Below are 20,057 nucleotides of genomic sequence, written 5' to 3'. Positions count from 1 at the left end.
CAGCCAACTAACCAATGCTGTATTCAAGCTTTTCCACAGTCCTTCCAAACTGCAAGGCTTCTCTGAGTCAGTGTCACCTGTAGCCCTGCATTCACTATGTTCCCTCCACCTCTTGTTATAAATCTTTTAAAAAAGAATATTTCACCACTGAAGAGTTGAAGTCTTGAAAGTAAAATACTTTTTTTCTTTCTAGTAAAGAGGGTGGAAAGGAGGCAGTATGATCAAGAGTAATGCTGCATATGTTAAAAATAATACTGCTTAGAGTGTCAGTCTTTGGGAATAGGCAGGATATAAATAAATATAATAATGTCATCTGTTGAGATTATTAATATCAATCATATGTATAATGTATATAGAACCTACAACAAGGGTAAGTGATGTATACCCAAGGATTCATCAGCACCCATCAAGAGTCCCCTTCTTCATTACTCCCCTGCACACCAACTCAAGCCACCCTGCTTTTGTGCTGTTGCTGCTGCTGCTTCTCTTTAGCTCAAGGCCTGTGAATAGCAAGTTGGTACAAATTAGGCAGTGGGGGGAATCTCTAGGAGGAGGTAGAAACAATGGCAAAGGAAAGTGTTGGTAAGCAACAGTAATGTGGTGGAAAAATGCAAAGGAGAGGCATTGTCGAGGAGGAATTGAGGAAAAGCAAGGCAACAAAATAGAATTTAAGCAGAGTCAATGTCAGGACTAGGCATGATTCAGTATCTACTGAGGACCCAGAGCCCAGCAGAGGCCCACTGGATTTGTTTCTCTTTTTACCCAGCCTTAAGAACATGCAGCCTTCACGTTCGTCTGCCTTTTGCTCTGGCCCAGACAACAGTGATAGTGAGAAGGATCAGCAGCAGATGGCATTTCCTGTTTGCTCATGTTCTTTGTCTGCCAAGCAGACAAGTGGTGGTAATGATGAAAATGAGGAGGAAAGCAATAGCAGCTACCAGTTAGAAAGTTGGCTTACTGAAAGGAGGAAAGCCATTGAAGGTATCTTGTCAAAGTGTCTTCTGAAACCTGGAATTGGCTCTAAATGCAAGCGGGCAGGAGACAGAAAAAAATCGGGGCTATGTGGAGGTAGATAAAGATGGAATCCTGAAATAAATGCCAAAAGGCCCAAATTGACACAAGGACAAATGACTGGCAGACCTCAAATGGCAAATGTGTCCATGGTCCCAAATGGTTGCCTGCCCCTGTCCTACAGTGTTCTTGTCCTTAACATTAACACATAATGTTACATGGAGTTTTACATTGTTCCTAAGAACTTTATATAGCACATTCTTTAGTTAAGAATTTGATTATCTATCTATTTTCTCAGCAGCCTATGCATAAGAGTCCTGTTTCTAATTTATATCTTTTGCATGTTTTCAAAACACATGCTTATTCAGATAAATACTTCATATATAGCACTTGAGGTACAGTTCTTAAATTCACACTTTCCCTGCTGTTTTCAGTGCTTTACTGTGACAAATAGAGTTGGACTATTAGTTATTTTTCATCTTGTGGAGATACAGCCCAGTTGGGATCTAATTAAAATTCCAGAGTCTGAGAAGAAATAAGTCACTCAAACCTGATCAGCCTCTTGCTGAGAGGTCAAGAGGCTGCTACCAGAAGAGATGCTGAGCTTTATGCATTAGAAGCTTGTTTAATTTGTTCTTTTAGAGAATCTATGTTGCTGACACCCGCAAAGGGAGTAGATAGGGGACTGGACATTTGTTTCCTTTGAACAAAGACCATGACAAGTTCCAGCATCTGATAGAGAAGCAAATGGAATGTTCTGGAGCTTTCCAGACAAACTGGAGGTCAGATGGAGGGGACAGTTGACCAGCAATGGTGTTGCTGGCTGGACAGAAGGAGTTGGAGTAGAAATGTAAAAGGGAGAAAGAGGCACACAGGGAAGGAGAGAGGAAACAGAGAAAAAAAGAGTTGGAGTAGATACCTGAGATGAAAGAGGGAAAAAAGCTTTGTCCACTAGGCAGCTATTGAGGAAGAGGGTGAGATAGGAGTGGCTGCCTGGATGCTCTAAACGAAAATCAATAAACCCTAGAGAAAGCCTCCACAACCTCCTCTTGGAGTCCCTCTGGTCACAGTGCAGTTAGAAAGAAGAGCTTTATTCCTTATTTTTAACTAAAAAGATGATCTCAAAGGTTTTACTGTCTGAAACTAGAGAGGGTACATAGTTAATGGAACTTTCTACCATAGGCTGTCGTAGCCAGCTTGAACTAAAATGGGTAAGATACATTGATGAATACTTCCAGATTCAGGTGCGGTATGTTGTTATGCTCAACATGTTTGTGAGTCTTCCATTGCCATCCATTTAGCTATTGTGGGAACAGAAATTGGTCTCATACAGCAAGGTGGTTCTAAGGATTTTATGTTACACTGAAGAGAGAGCTATCCTGATCATCTTAATGGCAATTTTTCAGAAATGTTAAAAAAATGTGTTTGTAGCTTTAGAACGGGCTCCTTTAGATTGAAATAGAATGAAAATAAAAATGAAAAAATCATTATTAGCAACTGGGATGTAAGCCATAAATATTCAGTGTATTAGATGCTAATCAAATTTGTTAATACAAATTGTAGGTTATAAATTCAGTACAAATGTTATTTTAATATCTTTTTGAACAGGTGGAAGTCCATTGGATAGTCCCAGAAATTTCTCCCCAAATGCACCTTCTCACTTTTCCTTTGTTCCTGCCCGTAGGTAGGTGTGCATGTTTTTGTTCTGATCAGCATGTAAAAGTTATGTGAGACAGTTAATGCTTTTTTTTTTTTGCTTAAAGTAACTTGTATGTTAGGCTGAATTACTTACTAGTTGGGTTCTAACCAAGTCATTGTGGATTGTTGTGTCATCCAAACCTGGGTGTTTTCTGCACGGTGTGTGTGTGGTTTTTTGTTTGTTTTGGGGGGTTTTTTGTGGGAAGGAGAAGCTATGCAAACAATTGATGACTTGTTGTAAGGTTTTTTGCCCATGGTGGGTTGGCATGTCAGGAGAAGCTGGGAGACTGATTTATCATGAATTGCCAAGATTGACTGCAGAGCCACCAGGTAAGTGCAGCAAAGCCCCCCCCCCCCCCGGCTGTTCACTTATTATATTACTAGCAACTTCCACTGATGCTGAATAGTAGTTTGGTAGGACTGTCATACATTCCTTGGCTTTTGGGGATGTTCCAATTTTTAAAATTATATTTTTTGGCCTTTCACAGGCATGCAGTTGTCTTACCTTTTTAATTTCATTGTACTTTTCAGCTGTCCAAGGGTTGAGAAGATGAGGTTGCCTATTGTAGGATTCAGACAAACCCTGTCAGAACCTGTCCTTCCAAGCATTTGCAGGCTTCCTCTTGTGTTCAGCCTGCTCTTCCAAAGTGAGCCAAATGGAAAAGAAGCATGTGAATGCTTGCACAGTCCTGGTTGTGTATCTAGCAACCTTCTTCTCATCAGCAGCCTCCTAAAAGGCATCTGCTGCTGGCACAGGAAAAAGACACTGCTTGCACAGTGATTGCTTTCCTGGCGAGTGCCCCATGACCAGCCTTCTTCAGCTCCTTGCAGTGTGGAGCATAATTCCTTGCAAGAACCTTGTGAATGCTGACTATGCTTGCCAGAAACTTGCACTCTGGGCTGCTGCAAACTCTGGGGAGCTGATGGATTTCAACCTGGATAGATTCCTCACACATCCCTAGCCTATTGAGTAATTTGCCCAAAGTTGCCAAGGACTGAGGGATAAATGTCAGTAAGAGAAAGCAGGGACATGGTAGTAGAAGTCAGAAGCACTAAAACTGGTGGTGGCAGGGGAAGAGCCAGAGGAATAAACACACCAAAAAGGTAGAGGACAAATACCTTCCTTTTTGTGATATGATCCTCTCAGTAGTAAGTGTATTCCACCTTTTCAGTACCCCAACTCCCCAGCTACTCCAGAAAGGGGAGATGTTAACTGCCTCCATTTTTGCAATTCCTTTCTGGAGTAACTACATCTTTAGCTAATGAAGTTCCCTGATGTTTAAACACACACACACACACAGAAATTGTGCACAAAATTAATGGCTGGGATATAAATTGATGTACATGCTTCATTATTGCAGGTGTATGAACTTCCCCTCTTTTTAATTCCCAGGCATTGTTTGTGTACATCACTTTCCATTTTCCTTCCAGCCCTAAAATTTGCACAACTATTCCTAAAGTCATCATTAAAACCAGCCAACAATTCAACCAAACCAATGTCAAAATAACAATGGAACAAAAAGTCTTAAGTTGGTGCCTAAAAGAAAGAAGAATGGAATGCCAGCTGAACCTCCACTAGAATTGATTTCCAGAGCTGGGGAGCTATGATTGGAAATGCCTCTTCCTTGCAATCTCCCCCTTCACTCTGTTAGCGGGAGGAATGCAGAGCAGGTCCTCAGATGAAGATTACAGTGATTGGGCAGATACATATGAAGAAAGATGCACCCTCAGATAACCTTGGCTCTCCAAGCTGTGTAGGCTTTGTATGTTATTGTGAACACTTTGAATTGGGTCTAGATGGCAACCAGCAGCCAATGTAGCCTGCATAAGACCAATGTGATATGCTCACAGATACTGCTCCTTGTCAGCAGCATGCTGCCCAATTTTGGACAAGTTGCAAGGTCTAGACGGTTTTCAAAGGCAGCCTCAAGTAGAGTGAATTGCAGTAATCTAAGTGGGAGGTTATCAGCACATGGATAACCGCAGCAAGTCTCTGCACATTCAAGTAGGAATGCAGCTGATAAATCAGCTGAAGCTGATTATAAATGCTCCTGGAGACCGAGTGACAGCACCTGAACCACAAGTGACAACTTGGGATCCAGGAGCAACCCTGGACCCAGACTTGAATCCCCAACCATGCCCATAGATTTTTCAACCAAGTAAGGTGGGCAAGAATCAAGCAAGCAGGTCGTAGGCCAGACTGATCCAAGCACCCTGTCCATATCATCAGGCTGCAAAAGCTGATTCATCCAATAGAATGGAACAAGATGGCACACAGGACTCCTCTGCTGATAGAACTGGAATAACTGTGAAGTCCAAGTCACTAAGGATCCGAGTGACTTTATCCTGAAAATGTCACCACATTTCTCACAGTGGGCCTTCAAGGGTTCAGTCAGATCTCCTTTGGGACTGAGACATAAAAAGCCCTGAATCACTTGGAAAAATGACGTGGTATGACACAATGAGGACACAATGCTGGCAGCAATAAAGCACTTCCTCACTGCCTTTACTGCCATCAGCTTGCTAATGTGCACAGGGTGACCTGAACGTTGACAGGAGTGGCTGTCATGCCAGCTGGAAGATTCCTCAAAGCCACCTGGCATCCGTTCTGATCCATCAACTTCCGGGGTGGATCAACTGAACAGGTTGCCCACCCTTGTAGAGAGAGAAAGGAGCCATTAATTCAAACCTCAAGAGAAAGTGTGCTGACCATGACAAATGGGTAGATGTTAGCTCCCCAATTTTCAGGTCATCATATTCCTGCCCAGTCAAGAAAATCAGGTTTATAGGGTGACCTCTTACATGTGTTGGGCCAGTGCCATATTTATTTATTTATTTATTTATTTATTATTTATTTATTAAAACATTTCTATGCCGCCCCTTGCCAAGGCCTCGGGGCGGCTTACAACATCGAATACAAAATACATTAAAACAATGACAATTAAAATATATACAGTAAAATAAAATAAGCTGCCCTGGCCGAATAAAATTCAATAATATTAACATTTAAAATGCTGCATAAATAAAAAGGTCTTCGCCTGGCGCCGAAAAACAAATAACGACGGCGCCAGGCGGACCTCTCTGGGGAGCGCATTCCATAACTTAGGCGCCACCGCTGAGAAAGCCCTCCTCCGAGTAGCCACCCTCCTAATTTCCTTCACTGAGGGCTCCCGGAGGAGGGCCTCTCCTGCTGATCTCAAGGGGCGGCTGGGCATATATGGACGTAAGCGCTCCTTCAGGTAACCAGGACCCAAGCCGTTTAGGGCTTTATAGGTCATCACCAACACCTTGAATTGGGCCCGGACTTCAATGGGAAGCCAGTGAAGCTGACGGAGAACTGGAGTCATGTGAGCATAACGTCCAGTTCCCGTCAGCAGCCTGGCAGCTCTATTTTGAACCAATTGAAGTATCCGGACTGTCTTCAAGGGCAGCCCCATGTAGAGCGCGTTACAGAAGTCAAGACGGGAAGTCACCAGTGCATGATTCACTGTTGCAAGGCTGTCGTACTCCAGATAGGGGCGCAGCTGATGAATCAGCCGAAGCTGGAGGAAAGCGCTCCTCGCCGCTGCTGTTACCTGAGCTTCGAGTGAAAGCTCCGGGTCGAGGAGCACTCCCAAGCTGCGGACCTTATCCCTAAGAGGGAGTGCAACCCCGTTCAGGACAAGGTTCAATTCACCTTCTCCGAAGCCGGAACCGCCTACCAACAGGACCTCCGTCTTGTCTGCATTGAGCTTCAGTTTATTGGCCCTCATCCAGCCCATTACCTCGGCCAGGCACCGGTTCAGTACAGCCACTGCCTCACCTGGATTGGTGGAAAACGAGACGTAGAGCTGGGTATCATCAGCGTACTGGTGATTCCGCAGCCCACACCTCCTGATGACCTCTCCCAGCGGTTTCATGTAGATGTTAAACAGCAAGGGGGACAAAATGGACCCCTGCGGTACTCCATGGCATAGCTGCCATGGTGCAGAGCCATAGTCCCCCAGCACCACCTTCTGGAATCGGCCATTGAGATAGGAGCGGAACCACTGCAAAGCAGTGCCTCCAACCCCCAATCCCGCAAGCCTATCCAGAAGGATACCATGGTCGATGGTATCGAAAGCCGCCGAGAGGTCCAGGAGAACCAACAGGGACGCACTCCCCCTGTCCTTCTCCCTGCACAAGTCATCGTACAGGGCGACCAAGGCAGATTCAGTACCGTACCTGGGTCTGAAGCCGGACTGAAATGGGTCCAGATAATCAGTTTCATCCAAGAGTGCTTGGAGTTGTCCCGCCACCACTCGCTCTAACACCTTGCCCAGAAACGGGATGTTGGCCACTGGTCTATAATTAGTGGCCATCTCTGGATCCAGTGACGCCTTCTTCAGGACCGGTCGGACTACCGCCTCCTTTAAAGGGGCAGGCACCCAACCCTCCCTCAGAGAAACGTTAACCACTTCCAATTGAGGCAGCCTTCACATGCAATTTGTGATCCCTCAGCACCAGGGGGAATCCCCCAACTGATTTTTGTACTCCTTATTTACCCTTTCCTGGAGTGTTTCCCACTAAGCATTTTTGTTGTTGTTAAGTACTTTACATACATGTGTTTTTCTTAGATGCACAACATACTGTCTCTCACTTACTGTGGGAATATTTTAGTTTTGTAATAGTTCTGAAATCTCATGGTTTTGTTTCTGACTATCAGTTATTTGTTATTAATATCAAAATTTGAGCACTTTTTAACCTTGAGAAACAAAGATGAGCAATTATCAAAACTCAGCATTTTGGTGGTTTTGGAATTATTACATTGTAAATAAACTGCATAAACTGCAGACTCATCCTACATTCACCTTTTATTATACCTTTTCATTTATATACTTATTCAGTGAAGTTATATATTGTTATTTCAAACATGTTTCAAGAGCAATTTAAAAGTGCAAGAACGGCATTAACAAATTATTATATGTTTTCAACAAGATGATGGTTTTGTTCCCAATTTTTATTACTGATACTGTTTCTTTTGTATAGCCATGGACACAGGGCAGACAGGTAATCAATGGAAATGGAATGATTTTGCATGCTACAATCCCAATAAGCTTACATGCTATTATAACCCCATTTAGCAAGCTGGTACTTACTCTTTGCCAATTAAAATGAATTTCTGTTATTATTACATTGCTTTTATATCCCACCTTTTTTCCTCTTGTGAGAAACCCAAGATGGCTTACATAGCTCAATTTTATCCGCACAAAAACAACCCTGTTTTGGACTGATAGACCTAAAGTCACCCATTGATTTTTGTATCTTGAGTGGGGACTAGAGCCTGGATCTCCAGGTCCCCAGTCCAGCCATCTAACCACCACACCACACTGGCTGTTAGAGTCATATAATCTAAATATGAAACAGCAATATGATGCTGTTGCAAAGAAATGCTTTCTTGAGAAGCCATATATAGCAGATGGATGCTGTTCTCTTTCACCTCAGCTGAGATACTGTGTCCAGTATCAGTGACAGAATTCTCACTTTGTGTATTGATTTTAGAGAGCCATTTACCTGATAGGAGCAACCTATGTAGTAGGTTGTTCCATAAGCACTCAGAAGTAGTTGTAACCATCTTCCCCAAAAAGTCACTGGGAAGCAACCTCTATGTTTAGGAAATCAGCACTTATTTGCTCTATGTTATTACCTAGAGTAGCATGAGTTTTAGAAAGGTCCTCAGTGTTTGAATTATCCCAAGAAGTTACTGTTTTGCAAAGACTTGGAATATTTTTCAACACATAATTCATAATAAATGGGCCAACAGTCAATCTTTCTGCGGCTTCAAAACTAATTTTGTAGTTCATTGTAATCTAGATGGCAATTCAGTGGGTGTACATTTGATGTATAAAGTGTAATACACAACAGAAAAATAGCGGTGATATTTGACGATCTGCATGTTTAAAAGCTTGATTAAATTGGGGTTTTAATTGCAGCATGGATTCTGTAACTGCAACTTTAAAATGTATGTTCCTTTGCATGAAGGTATTATTTAATAAATGCTTATTTTTCCTAATCTTAACAAAGATTTAAACTGTTTTTCTGAATGAAATAGAAGATATGGGAAACTTGCATAGTTATACTTTTTTCCCTTTTGAATTACTAGGTAGAATAAGGATAATTTAGCAATAGCCTTGTAAAGGATCTGTTGAGAGCACACTTGTTAATTGACACATTATAGGAATGTTCAGTCGCTTCTGTCTGTCACTTCTAGCTAAAACAGCAATTATACCATTTAATCTAATGTAAAAAATCAAATGCAAGGTAAACAGACATCTCCAAAAAAATTACTTCCATTAACTCCTTCTGTACTTGTTAACATTGCACTATCTTGTTGATCATGTATTAAACCGTTGGACAGTATTCCATTCTTAAGAACTGCATGTATCACAATTTTCAGTTTAAACATTTTGAATCTAAAATGTAAAACTAGCAAAAGCAATTCACAGCTATTGAACTGAGACACTGAACCTATGGATTGCTTGTTAAAATTCTCTTTATAACATTTGAAGACCTTGACTCAACCCTTGTTTAAAGGCAATTTTTCTAGGAGTCTCATGTGTGTTGTCAGTGCTAAATTAGAAGAGGAGACTGTGTGCAGCTGTTGGATGCCTGTCCTACTCTGCTTCTGAGTAGATCAGAACCAGAGGCTTCTAGCCATAGTCATTATGTTAAAACTGGCCAGCTAAGCTGGCTCTGTGATACAAAAAAGGAGTATTGCAAAGTCATTAACAAAAGATACCAATGAAGTTAGAATGCAAGCTATTAGGGATACAGTAGACGGTTCTAAACGCAATCCTTTTCCTCCTTTCCCAACCAGAAGTTAGCTCCATGGTCAGAGTGGTTCCTACTCTTGTTGGCCAGGTAGCAGGAGTGTTGGATGCCATTCATTTGGTCTGTTGTTATACTCTGATGCTGTACTATGGGACTGCTCCTATACTATTCTTTCCCATTTAACGCTGATTCTTACTCCAGATGGTAGTTCAACAGTTTTTCACTGAATCAGATGTGGCCTGGTTCTTACCATCCTCTTAGCTTATTTCTGAGCCCAGTGGCCTTGATAATTTAGCTAAGAATTCTGCCTCTGCCTCTTCTTCCAGTTCTGATTCAGACTCTGTGGTAACAGGCCTGAATTGCTATATTTCTGGAGAAGTGAGCGTAGTTCCTACATCAGTAATTTCTTTTAGCAATGATATGGTGTGAGAAGAGCCTTCTTCTGTCTTGTATATTGTATCATTCAGATTATACATCTCATACCGGTCCCAAAGTGGCATAGACCAATGTGGCCTGAAGTACGGAATACATGTGGCCTACCCCCATTTCAGATACTGGATATGCTTATGACTATAGCTATTGAACAACAGTATCTGTAGTATCCCATTACTGAAGAGCAAAATCAAACAAAATCCCAACATTATCTCCAAAACACAACTGTTAGGTTTGTGAGTTATGTGAAAGGTATTATCAGTGTCCTGCATGTCTTGTAGACCAGCTATTTATGTGGATGTTGTCTGGGAGAATCATTCATTAAAAATTAGCTCTGTATTTTGTAAACTGTGTAGAATTATACGTTCTTGATCAGTTTATGCCATTTCAGTCTGCTGAGAACTTGGCAATTCATATTGATAGACATTTTGTCTACAAAATCGTATTTGAAACATTGTACTGATGGGGTATCAAATTACTGAAATTGCACCACAGCTCCAAATGTAACAAGTATGGAGGGTTTCAAGCAGGTTGTTTCTTAAGTCAGTGAAATGTAGTGCGTTTCAAGGAACCTAATAAACAATTTGTGGCATCCATAGCCATTCATCTGAGGGCAGGGTGCATCTGTGTCAGTTATTAGGATTGATAGTTTTGTAGCTAGCCTGAAACTATTTTGTGGAGAAATGAAGTAGATGTCTAAAGTAAACATATTAGTTATTAATACAGAAGAAATCTGTTACTTATAGTTGTCTAGTAGCAGTGATAAGTAATACAGTTTGCTTCTCTCTGTAGGACAGATGGACGTCGTTGGTCACTGGCCTCCCTCCCTTCATCTGGGTATGGAACAAACACTCCCAGTTCAACAGTTTCAGTAAGTTAATTTTATCCAGTAAATTACTTATATTATGTTCTTTTTTCTTTCAGTAGTTCATGATACCTTAACTATATATATATTTTCTTTTTTGATTTCTCTCTGTGACTTATACTATTACTTGTCAACTTTACAGTCACTGGTTTTGTAACTTTAGTGGGGCTTCAGAACCATTTCGAATGTTTAATATAAACCATTCTTTCAGACCATCCTCCACCTTTTTGTATTAGTCATTTGAAATATATTTCTAAAAATAGCAAATGCATACTCTTACTAATTTCCTGGGGGCTGGTTCACACATTCATACACACCATTTGTGATTAACTGGATGTGTGAACTGTTACTATGGAAAAGCACTGTTTGACTATGTTACAGAATTTGAAAGTTCTGTCACTGGTTAATCTGAAATGACCTGTTTGGACTGGCTAATCCACACTGGACAATAAATTGCAAATGATGGTCATGCATACATAAAGTAGCACTGGAGAGCCAGTGTGGTGTAGTGGTTAAGAGCATGGGACTGGGACTCAGATGATCCAGGTTCGAGACCTCACTCGGCCATGGAGCCAACTGGGTGACTTTGGGCCAGTCACAGACTCTCAGCCCAACCTACCTCACATGGTTGTTGTTGTGGGGATAAGATGGAGGAGGAGAATGATGCAAGCTGCCTTGAGCCCTTTGTAGGAAAAAGGCAGAATATAAATCGGAAAAAAAAATTCATAACCATTGCATCTACCTTGTTTTTGTTTGTTTTTGTGATATATCTTTAGTGAGAGAGTGATGATCAATTGAGAAAATACTTGAGATTATTAATTCTGAACTATGCAAGACAGGTGAAAAATTTTGCACTTACATATATGCCCCCATATTTTTATAAAAGCCTTTTCAATATTTTATTTTGTTCAATCATTAAGAACAGAAAATGTTACACTTTTCAGAAACAGCTTTGTCCCTCCATAGTTCCTCTGCTTATGTATTAGACCACTTTCTTTCACTGGGGGATCCAGGGGTAACTGGAAGTTCCATAAGCATGTCATTTTTCTTCCCTGAACAAAAGAAATGATGCATATATAATTGTATGTTTATGTATATTAAGTCTGTACCTTATGTTGAGCATTTTCTTGAATCTATTTTGTTTTAAGTCATCATGCTCATCTCAGGAAAAGTTGCACCAGCTGCCCTATCAACCAACAGCAGATGAACTTCATTTCCTGACAAAGCACTTCAGCACAGAAAGCATTACCGATGAGGAAGGACGGCATTCTCCAGCAATGAGACCCCGATCTCGTAGCCTCAGGTAAACTTTGCATCCTGTTTCTGGTCTTTGAGATTCATTTCTGCCTGGTTTTCTAATGTATGCCCTCAGGAGCAACCACTTCATTCACTTTCAGCTTTCAACTGCTGCAGCATCATAACATCTTTTGTGAACCAACTGTTGCCGTACTAGACCTTAAAACAACCCATGGCTAGAGTTTTTTGTTTGTTGGTACTGCTTGGGTATGGGTGTTAATTTTTGCTGTTTGTTATATTTCTATTCCACCTTTTTTCCCTTCTGCAAGGAACCCATTGTGATTTGCACAATCCTTCTCCTCTCCATTTTACCTTCACAACAACCTTGTGTGGTGAGTTAAGCAGAGAGTCAGTGACAATCTTCAGGTCCAAGTGTGGGGTAAAACCCTGGTCTAGTCCCAGTTCAACACTCAAACCACTACAGCACACTGATAATCCTTAGAATGCAGTGCAAGGCCCTCCTTTCCTCTGTGATGAAACTACAGACTACTCCTTTGGCTGGAAGAGCACAGGAACTGTTAAACGCAACCCATAAGAAGATGAACTCTGAATGGCTTTACCAAGTAAATGAACTGGCCACCCTGCAACTTCAACCCTCTGAATTACATGATATAGCTTACCACATGTCTTGAGCAACCATAACAGTGGGTGGAATCATATCCATTTAAAATTGCTGGAAGCTTAATGCCATCCACTTCCATTGAGTGTTTATAGAAACATAGAAACAGAGCAAGTCAGAAGGGGTCTCCTGGGCCATCTAGTCTGACCCCCGGCTCCAGCCAGCTCTGCTGATGACGCACCTATTATGTGCATGTCTAGCCTATCCTTGAACATCCTCACTGAACCAGCTCATGTGGAAGCCCATTCCATATCCTAGGGGTCCTAACTGTCAGGAAGTACTTCCTGGCATCCAAATTGAACTTAGGTTCCCTGAGCTTTGCTCCATTGGAATGTGTCCCACCCTCCTCTGCAAGGGAAAATAGGTCTCTACCCACCTCTGCGTGACACCTCAGATACCCAGGGTGTGTGGTCCCTTCAGAGTCTCCTCTTCTCCAGGCTGAAAAGACCAGTTCCCTCACCTCATATGGCTTTCCCAGCAATCCAGCCACCATCCTTGTGGCCTTATGCTGCACCGATTCCAAACTGGCTGTATCCTTCCTGTAATGTGGAGCCCAGAAATGAACACAGTACTCCAGTTGCGGACACACCAGAGTCTTATAGAGTGGCAGTGATACTTTTCTCGATCTGAAAGCCACAGTTCAGACCATGATTCCAAAATTGAGAAAGGTTAAAAATCTATTCTAAGTAAACATGAACACAATTTTATACAGGTCAGCAAACAGGTCCAGTGATATAACACAGCATCTGGGAAGCCAAATCCATCTTCTTTAATTGAAAGTTGGAATTGTATATGATCATTTGACAAAGGACATTAATGTTGGCAAAGGACATTAATGTGGTCTCAGATCCCATGTTGGATCAGAATATGCTGTCCTACAAGTAAAAAGTAGCAGTGAGATTTACACTTCAGTGTTATATGATATTGTATCTTACTGAGTGTAATTGCACATATATTTCATTGGTATATCAGAATTGTTTATAATTAGTTAAGATAAGTTAAAGCTTGTAAGACTGAAATATGGGTAATTTCAAACCTTGCCCCAGTCTGTCTGGAATTGCAATTTTCAGATTTGTCTGTGCCCCCTGATCTCTGGCAGTTCAATATTCCACTTCTTAATGATGGAGAAATAGTATCTCCAGTTGGCATCAGTTTGAATGAATATCATTTGGTTGAATGATGCATTGATCAACTGCATCAAAGTGGGAATGGACATTGTGAAGTAAACAATAAAAGAATAATTTTGATTTCTAAACAAACAACCGTAAGTTAAATACTTATGGAGAATGCAAGCATCCATGTCTAGTCCCTGCCCCAAGTGGACAAAAGGCTGCCAGGATCAGTTATGACCTGTTGAATTAGAAAAGATAGTTCCTTTGAATTAAAATCACAATCCATACGTGTTGATGTATGTGTTTCAGAAACTTTCCCAGTCCAGTCTTAGCAAATGTTCATCAAATGCATTTTATCGAGAAAAGCCCTCAACCTTTTCAACAGTTCCCTAAGCCTCCAAACACTTCTGAAAGGGAAGATGTGAATTCCTGCCACTTTATGTAGCTCATTTTCAGAGCACTTACTGCTGTCATTAACTGCAGTTTTCTGACTTATACATGTATACACCAATGCATGCACACACACACACAAATTTAATGTCTGGGAAGTAAATAAAATGGAAATGTGTGCATCTGAGCAGTTACTTCTGGTTTATAAATTACCTTGCTTTTACTGCCTAGGCCTTAAATTAGTGCAAATTTATCCTTGAATTATTTCCCAGCCATTAAATTTGCATGCTTTTCCCTGGTCCAAAAAATGTACAGATATTCCTTACAAGTTAGTGAAAGAGAATGGACCAAACAGGGCACCAGCAACCAACAGTATGTCCTCATGGAGCCCCTGCCTTACTAGGGTTTGGGCTTTTTTTCTATGTTTGGCAGTAATCACAGAAGACAGTGCCCCAGAAAGGAGCCAAGAAACAGATGTGAGTGAATATTTCCCCTTTCTGGAGATAGCTGGAGACTTGGGGAAGTGTTGAAAAGGTGGAAGGCATGGAGAACTGTCAGTTCAATACTTTAAAATAAGAGTATTGCATTGCTAAGGGGGTGATATTAATTTATTTTGATTTTTATATACTGCCACATTCCCATTGGCTCTGGGCTGTTAACGAGAGGGTTATCTTCCCTCTCTTCCTTTAACTGGTGATTTTAACTAGATTGATAACTGTGAGAGCCAGTGTAGCACAATGGTTAGGAGTGCAGAATTGGGACTCAGAAGATCTGGGTCCTGTCCCTAGTCAGCCATGGAGCCAACTGGGTGATTTTGGGCTGTTCACTCCCCCTTAGCCCAACCTACCTCAAGGTTGTTGTGGGAATAAAATTGAGAGGAACAGGAGGAAAGTTATTTAAGGCATAACAGAGAACATTAGAGTTCTTTGTAAGAAAAATGATGGGATATCAATAAATGGTGTATATATTTGCCTGTATGCAGTATGCCACTTCTCCACTTTCTTTGACAGCTGAAACACAGAAGGATATTGACCAGGAAAGACTAGCTATGGCTGCAAGTGTTTTCCTATGCACTCGCAAAAGGCTCACTTAATAAAAAATGAACAGTTGCTGGGGGCAAAAAAGCAACACAACACAATAACCAGTGTTGAAATAGTGATAGTCACTCCAAAATGTAACATGGGTCTCTGTCACTGGTTGTGACACAGGCAAGATCCCAAAGAGTGGCAGTGAGGTTGCAGAGTGGTTCATTAGTTGATACCCAGAGCACATAGTGAAATTACTTTGTCAAATTCAGTTGACATGTCAACCCATTATGAATTGACCAACCCCTGGAATAACCAATAGGTTGTCAGGTTGACTTGTTGCCCAGAAGTTAAGCCATTCTATGGAAAGCAGTCTAGATTCAAATGACCCAAGAACTCACTGTGGTTTGTAATCCATGATAGATTGTTACGCCATGTAGTCATAGTCTAAGTCTTTGTCAAAATTATATTCATGCCAAGTTGTCATTCAGTTTTGTATAATAATGGCAGTATTAATATAGTATAAAGTCAGGTTTCAAGGAAATAGATCTTGTTTTGCAGTGAGTGTGATTTCTTTCTACATTACCTCATTCTGCCTTACTTTACCATAGAATGAGTCATAGCATTACATACCAGTTTGTGATACATGATGTTGAAATGAGAGGAAATCATATTGTTTGCATACTCAGGTAGTGACATCTGTTAGGATTTAAAATGTGTTCCCTCTAGCAAAAATACTGTTCCAAAATGTTTTGCTTAAAGGGAGAAGCAGAATTTTGTTGTTAGATCTGTCTGTCAGGTCGGCCTGTGACCCAGATATTACATCTTTTTATCTTGCTCCATAGTTTTCTAACACATTTGGCAGATGTGTTACATTCCCATTAGACTTCTGTCTCTCACTACTTTGGGATCATGAATATAAAAGCTTTGGAAATGTTTAATTACATTGGGCAAAATGCCTTAGTAGTAACTTGCTTTCTTCCTTCCACTATTAAAGGTTCGAGTAGGCTAACTTTTATATGAAACCAGGCCTGACAAGCAGTTCAATTTGCAGTATTGAAAGTATTATACATTATTTAATACACTGTATTTTTTACTTACCCAATAGTCCGGATTTAGTATGTGATGAATAATGGTGAACTAATTTATCATATGTCACACAATTACTCTGTGCAAGTATGGATCTTTATATTGGCGTACCAAATTACAATGTGCATGTGGTCAACAGATTTTCTGAATTATTCATCACAAATACAAGTAGTAATTTGTGCTTGTAGAGAGCTCTCCTGATAATCCATTGATCTTATGGATGATGCAATTTAGACTAGGAAAAAAAACCAGTTGGATGCACTCAACTTGTCTAGTTAATTGGCTTCTGTTTCTGAATTTACCAGAATCTTGTGAAATACCCTTAAATTTGCAAGGAGCAGCTTATACCAATGCAGTCTAGCACATGGGGAAGATTTTAATGAGACATTCTAGAGAAATAGCCCAGTTAAATCAATAACACCACCTGTCAGTGTGTATAAAGAAGATGAGAAAGGAAGTTTTGACACAGGAAGAGAAGAGAAGGTGAGAACATGCATAGACATGCAGATAAAAGAAAAAAGTCAATGTAACAGCTAGTTACATTTTGGTGGTTTCAGCAGATTTCTTGATTTCAGACATATATAGAGTTCCTGGGAGAGAAGATGGCTTGAGAGAACTAGTCTTTGCCACAGCTGTTCTGTGGTATTAGTTTTCTCATTTTTCTTGCATTATATAACTGATAAAATATTTTTTGCCTGTCTGAAAGACAAAGAAATCTGCTCATGTCTGTTGAAGACAGTTTGAACATAACTCCTGATTTGTAAGTATTGATAACATGCTATTGATAAAGTAATTAAAGTATTTCTTGTGCCAGTTGCACATATGACATTAACTCTACAAAATAGGAGATATATAAACCTAGATATATCTCTATTAGTTTGGCTGATGCCGTCTCCCTCATTTCTTTCTCTCTGGAACCCAGTCCATTTATCATAGCTGCCAGTAGAGATATGCCAGGGTCCAGAAGTAATCTAAAGCCATTCTAAATTATCATTTTTAATTTTCTAAGGATATCAAATACATTTGAAAAATACAAATTGAATAACAATTTATTTCTAAAATTACACAGTTTACTGTAGAGATCAGACCCCTATTTTGAGTACTATTAAATTTAACTTCTATCTAGAATTCCTTTTTGTAAGTGTATTAAAAATTTCATAGGGCTACAGTCTGCATAAGTCTTTGCAGTGGTTTTGACTTCTTTTAATTAGGTCATAAATATGTAGGAGGGTCATAAACAATATATTCTTGACTAGGTCTTGTACCTAAATGAGTAAAACGTATGCATTTTGAAGGGATCATGATGTCACATTTATCTGAGGTAAAACAGTTAATGAGAACATATTTGGTTACCTGGTTCATAGGGTTCCAAAGGAGTAACTCTGTTTGCTTCCTTTTCTTCTTTTTAATATTCAAACTACATGAGCACTGTTGTCATTTGTATTTGCCTGAGGCAGTGTGACAGACACTGGTAAATATCAATTCATGGAGGGTATACCTTACATATCTGCTTTTATGCCTGTTCATTTGTACTTATGTTAAAGTACTGATGAGTGTAGTTGGCAAATAACAGCCCAGTCATACTGCCTAGGTTTCAGCTTGGCTTAAATTCTTAACTTTTTTCCTCCAGTCCTGGTCGTTCTCCAGTGTCCTTTGACAGTGAAATAATAATGATGAACCATGTATACAAAGAAAGATTTCCAAAGGTAAGAACCAGAGCAATCTGTTTATCACTCATTTTAATATGGTACTATAGGAAGTCTGTAAATCAGAAGTAATTTCTGAAACAAAGATCCTATATTTGATGACACTGCAATGTTGTAGTGTTCAGATTCTTAAGAAAAGGACCTTGCTCATTTAAAAGAATAGTACCCCAATGTATTGCAAGTTACAAATTGCATTTGTATTGGTCTTGTACTTAAAATATGTAAGGGTTACACAAAATCAGGAAAACTAGGGGTTTTGGCACATGGGATGGAACCTCTAGGATTCTTAGAGCTTATGACAATTACTTTGACTTTTGAGGTATATGCATTGTAATACCACATCCTATCCTAAATTTCATAGTTACATGTTTCAGATGTCATGACCAAACTGGGAAAATAAGCTTTCTGGCACCTTAACTAGCAGATATATTGTAGCATAGGCTTCTGTGGCATTGAGTTCACTTCATCATACGCAACATGCATCAGATGAAGTGGATTCTGGTTCAGAAAAGCTTATGCTGGAATGCACTTGTTGGTCTGCAACAGACTCACTTGACAGGTTCTCTGGAAGTTATGACTGAATTGGATGCATTTTCCTACATCAGTTTAGGCTATTTCTAAAATGACCATTTCCTCCAATGTAAGCACTCTAGACCTTTAAAATCTCCTTTGGAGACCCTTCTCTATGTGCTCTTGCCTTAGATATTAGGAAGTGTTGGTAGAAATTAGGAAGTTTACCAGTGGTGACTCCTCTTCCCAGGTGCCTATCAGGTACCTAGGTACATCACTAGGCTAATAAGAGAAGCCAGTTGCACAATTACATTAGTTTTCATGAGCTTACAGACTTCACATACGCTCATAAATTGGTTTTGTTTGACTTGATAGCTATCGTCTCATGTACACTTCATGAGGTAGAGCAGTTCTTGGGAAATACTGTCTTTCTTTTGCAGGACAAGGAGCAGCTTAAACTAGATTGTAATATGACTGAACTTCATGACACTTGTTTGATCAGTTAGGAATGTTGGCAATGGAGAGTTTAATTCTCCATTGTCAAAATTCCTAATCACTAAACATGGTTTGAATATGTTTATCTGTAGATCTTCTGGTAGCAAATACCAATAATTATTCTTTGACACTTTTTAGGCCACAGCCCAGATGGAGGAACGGCTGGCTGACTTTATTGCATCCAGTACATCAGAAAATGTGCTGCAACTAGCAGATGGAGTCCTAAGCTTTATTCTTCATCAAGTTATTGAGTTGGCAAGAGACTGTCTGGATAAATCGCGTGAAGGACTTATTACTTCTCGGTACTTTTATGAGTTACAGGAAAACCTTGAGAAACTCCTCCAGGATGTAAGTATTTTTGCAGTAGATACAGCTGTTTCTTATTCTTGCATGCTCCTGTGGAGCAGAATTGGTAGAGTCAAAATTTATCAGTTCAAGTTCAGCTTTACTTGCCATTAAATATAATAATTCACATGTCTCCCCCACATGTAATTCCGCCTACAGTGTGCCAAAGGTAAGGGTAAACAAGATGTACAGTTAGATGCTTGTATAACAATAAACCTCCAGTCAATCCAAGCAAGTGTGCTAATATATCTTTCACTAGAGAAGAAAATATTTGCTGGCTCTAAATAGTAAGATGTTTATTTAGATCTAGTGTGTGAAGTAGAACCTCTCTGTACTGCCATTGGAAATTTTATTACACCTCAAATTCTCTCTCCAATTGTTCAGAAGAAGGATAGAGCAGGGAAAGAAATCCAAGACTTTATGTGGGATCATTTTCCCTCCATGGCAAATAGCTATAATTATTAATAAGGTTCATCACATTATCCGGATCTTAATTTATTATGCTTTTTTCGCTCTTGTGACTAAGGAATCCCATTTTAAAGTGAACACTGAACCTCCAAGAAACAAGGAGTTTATATTTGTTAGGTCTTTTGTGCAGAGTTGACTTTAACTTAAATTGTGTCCCACCTGCTAGTCCTGCTATTCCTGTCCCACCTGCTGTTTGGAATAACATTA

At 40.1% G+C, this 20,057-nt stretch overlaps 1 protein-coding gene across 14 annotated transcripts in view; it reads left to right on the top strand.

The window, feature by feature from the left end:
• MAST2 (microtubule associated serine/threonine kinase 2) overlaps window positions 1-20,057 on the top strand; it is a 202,114-nt gene that overhangs the window by 114,896 nt on the left and 67,161 nt on the right. For 7 of the 14 annotated variants that reach the window (XM_044441608.1, XM_044441584.1, XM_044441565.1 and 4 more), the window contains 6 exons: window positions 2,620-2,695; window positions 7,717-7,737; window positions 10,723-10,801; window positions 11,944-12,098; window positions 17,957-18,032; window positions 19,176-19,385. In XM_044441608.1, coding sequence (XP_044297543.1) covers window positions 2,620-2,695; window positions 7,717-7,737; window positions 10,723-10,801; window positions 11,944-12,098; window positions 17,957-18,032; window positions 19,176-19,385 — 617 coding nt within the window. Of the gene's footprint in view, window positions 1-2,619; window positions 2,696-7,716; window positions 7,738-10,722; window positions 10,802-11,943; window positions 12,099-16,394; window positions 17,087-17,956; window positions 18,033-19,175; window positions 19,386-20,057 lie in introns of those variants that run through there. The other 7 variants (XM_044441647.1, XM_044441656.1, XM_044441662.1 and 4 more) reach the window with 4 other exon arrangements.

This window comes from Varanus komodoensis, unplaced genomic scaffold, assembly GCF_004798865.1.
Source record: "Varanus komodoensis strain SLA01 unplaced genomic scaffold, ASM479886v1 scaffold1, whole genome shotgun sequence".
Classification (NCBI taxonomy): domain Eukaryota; kingdom Metazoa; phylum Chordata; class Lepidosauria; order Squamata; family Varanidae; genus Varanus; species Varanus komodoensis.
This window is presented reverse-complemented; position numbering and strand designations above follow the sequence as displayed.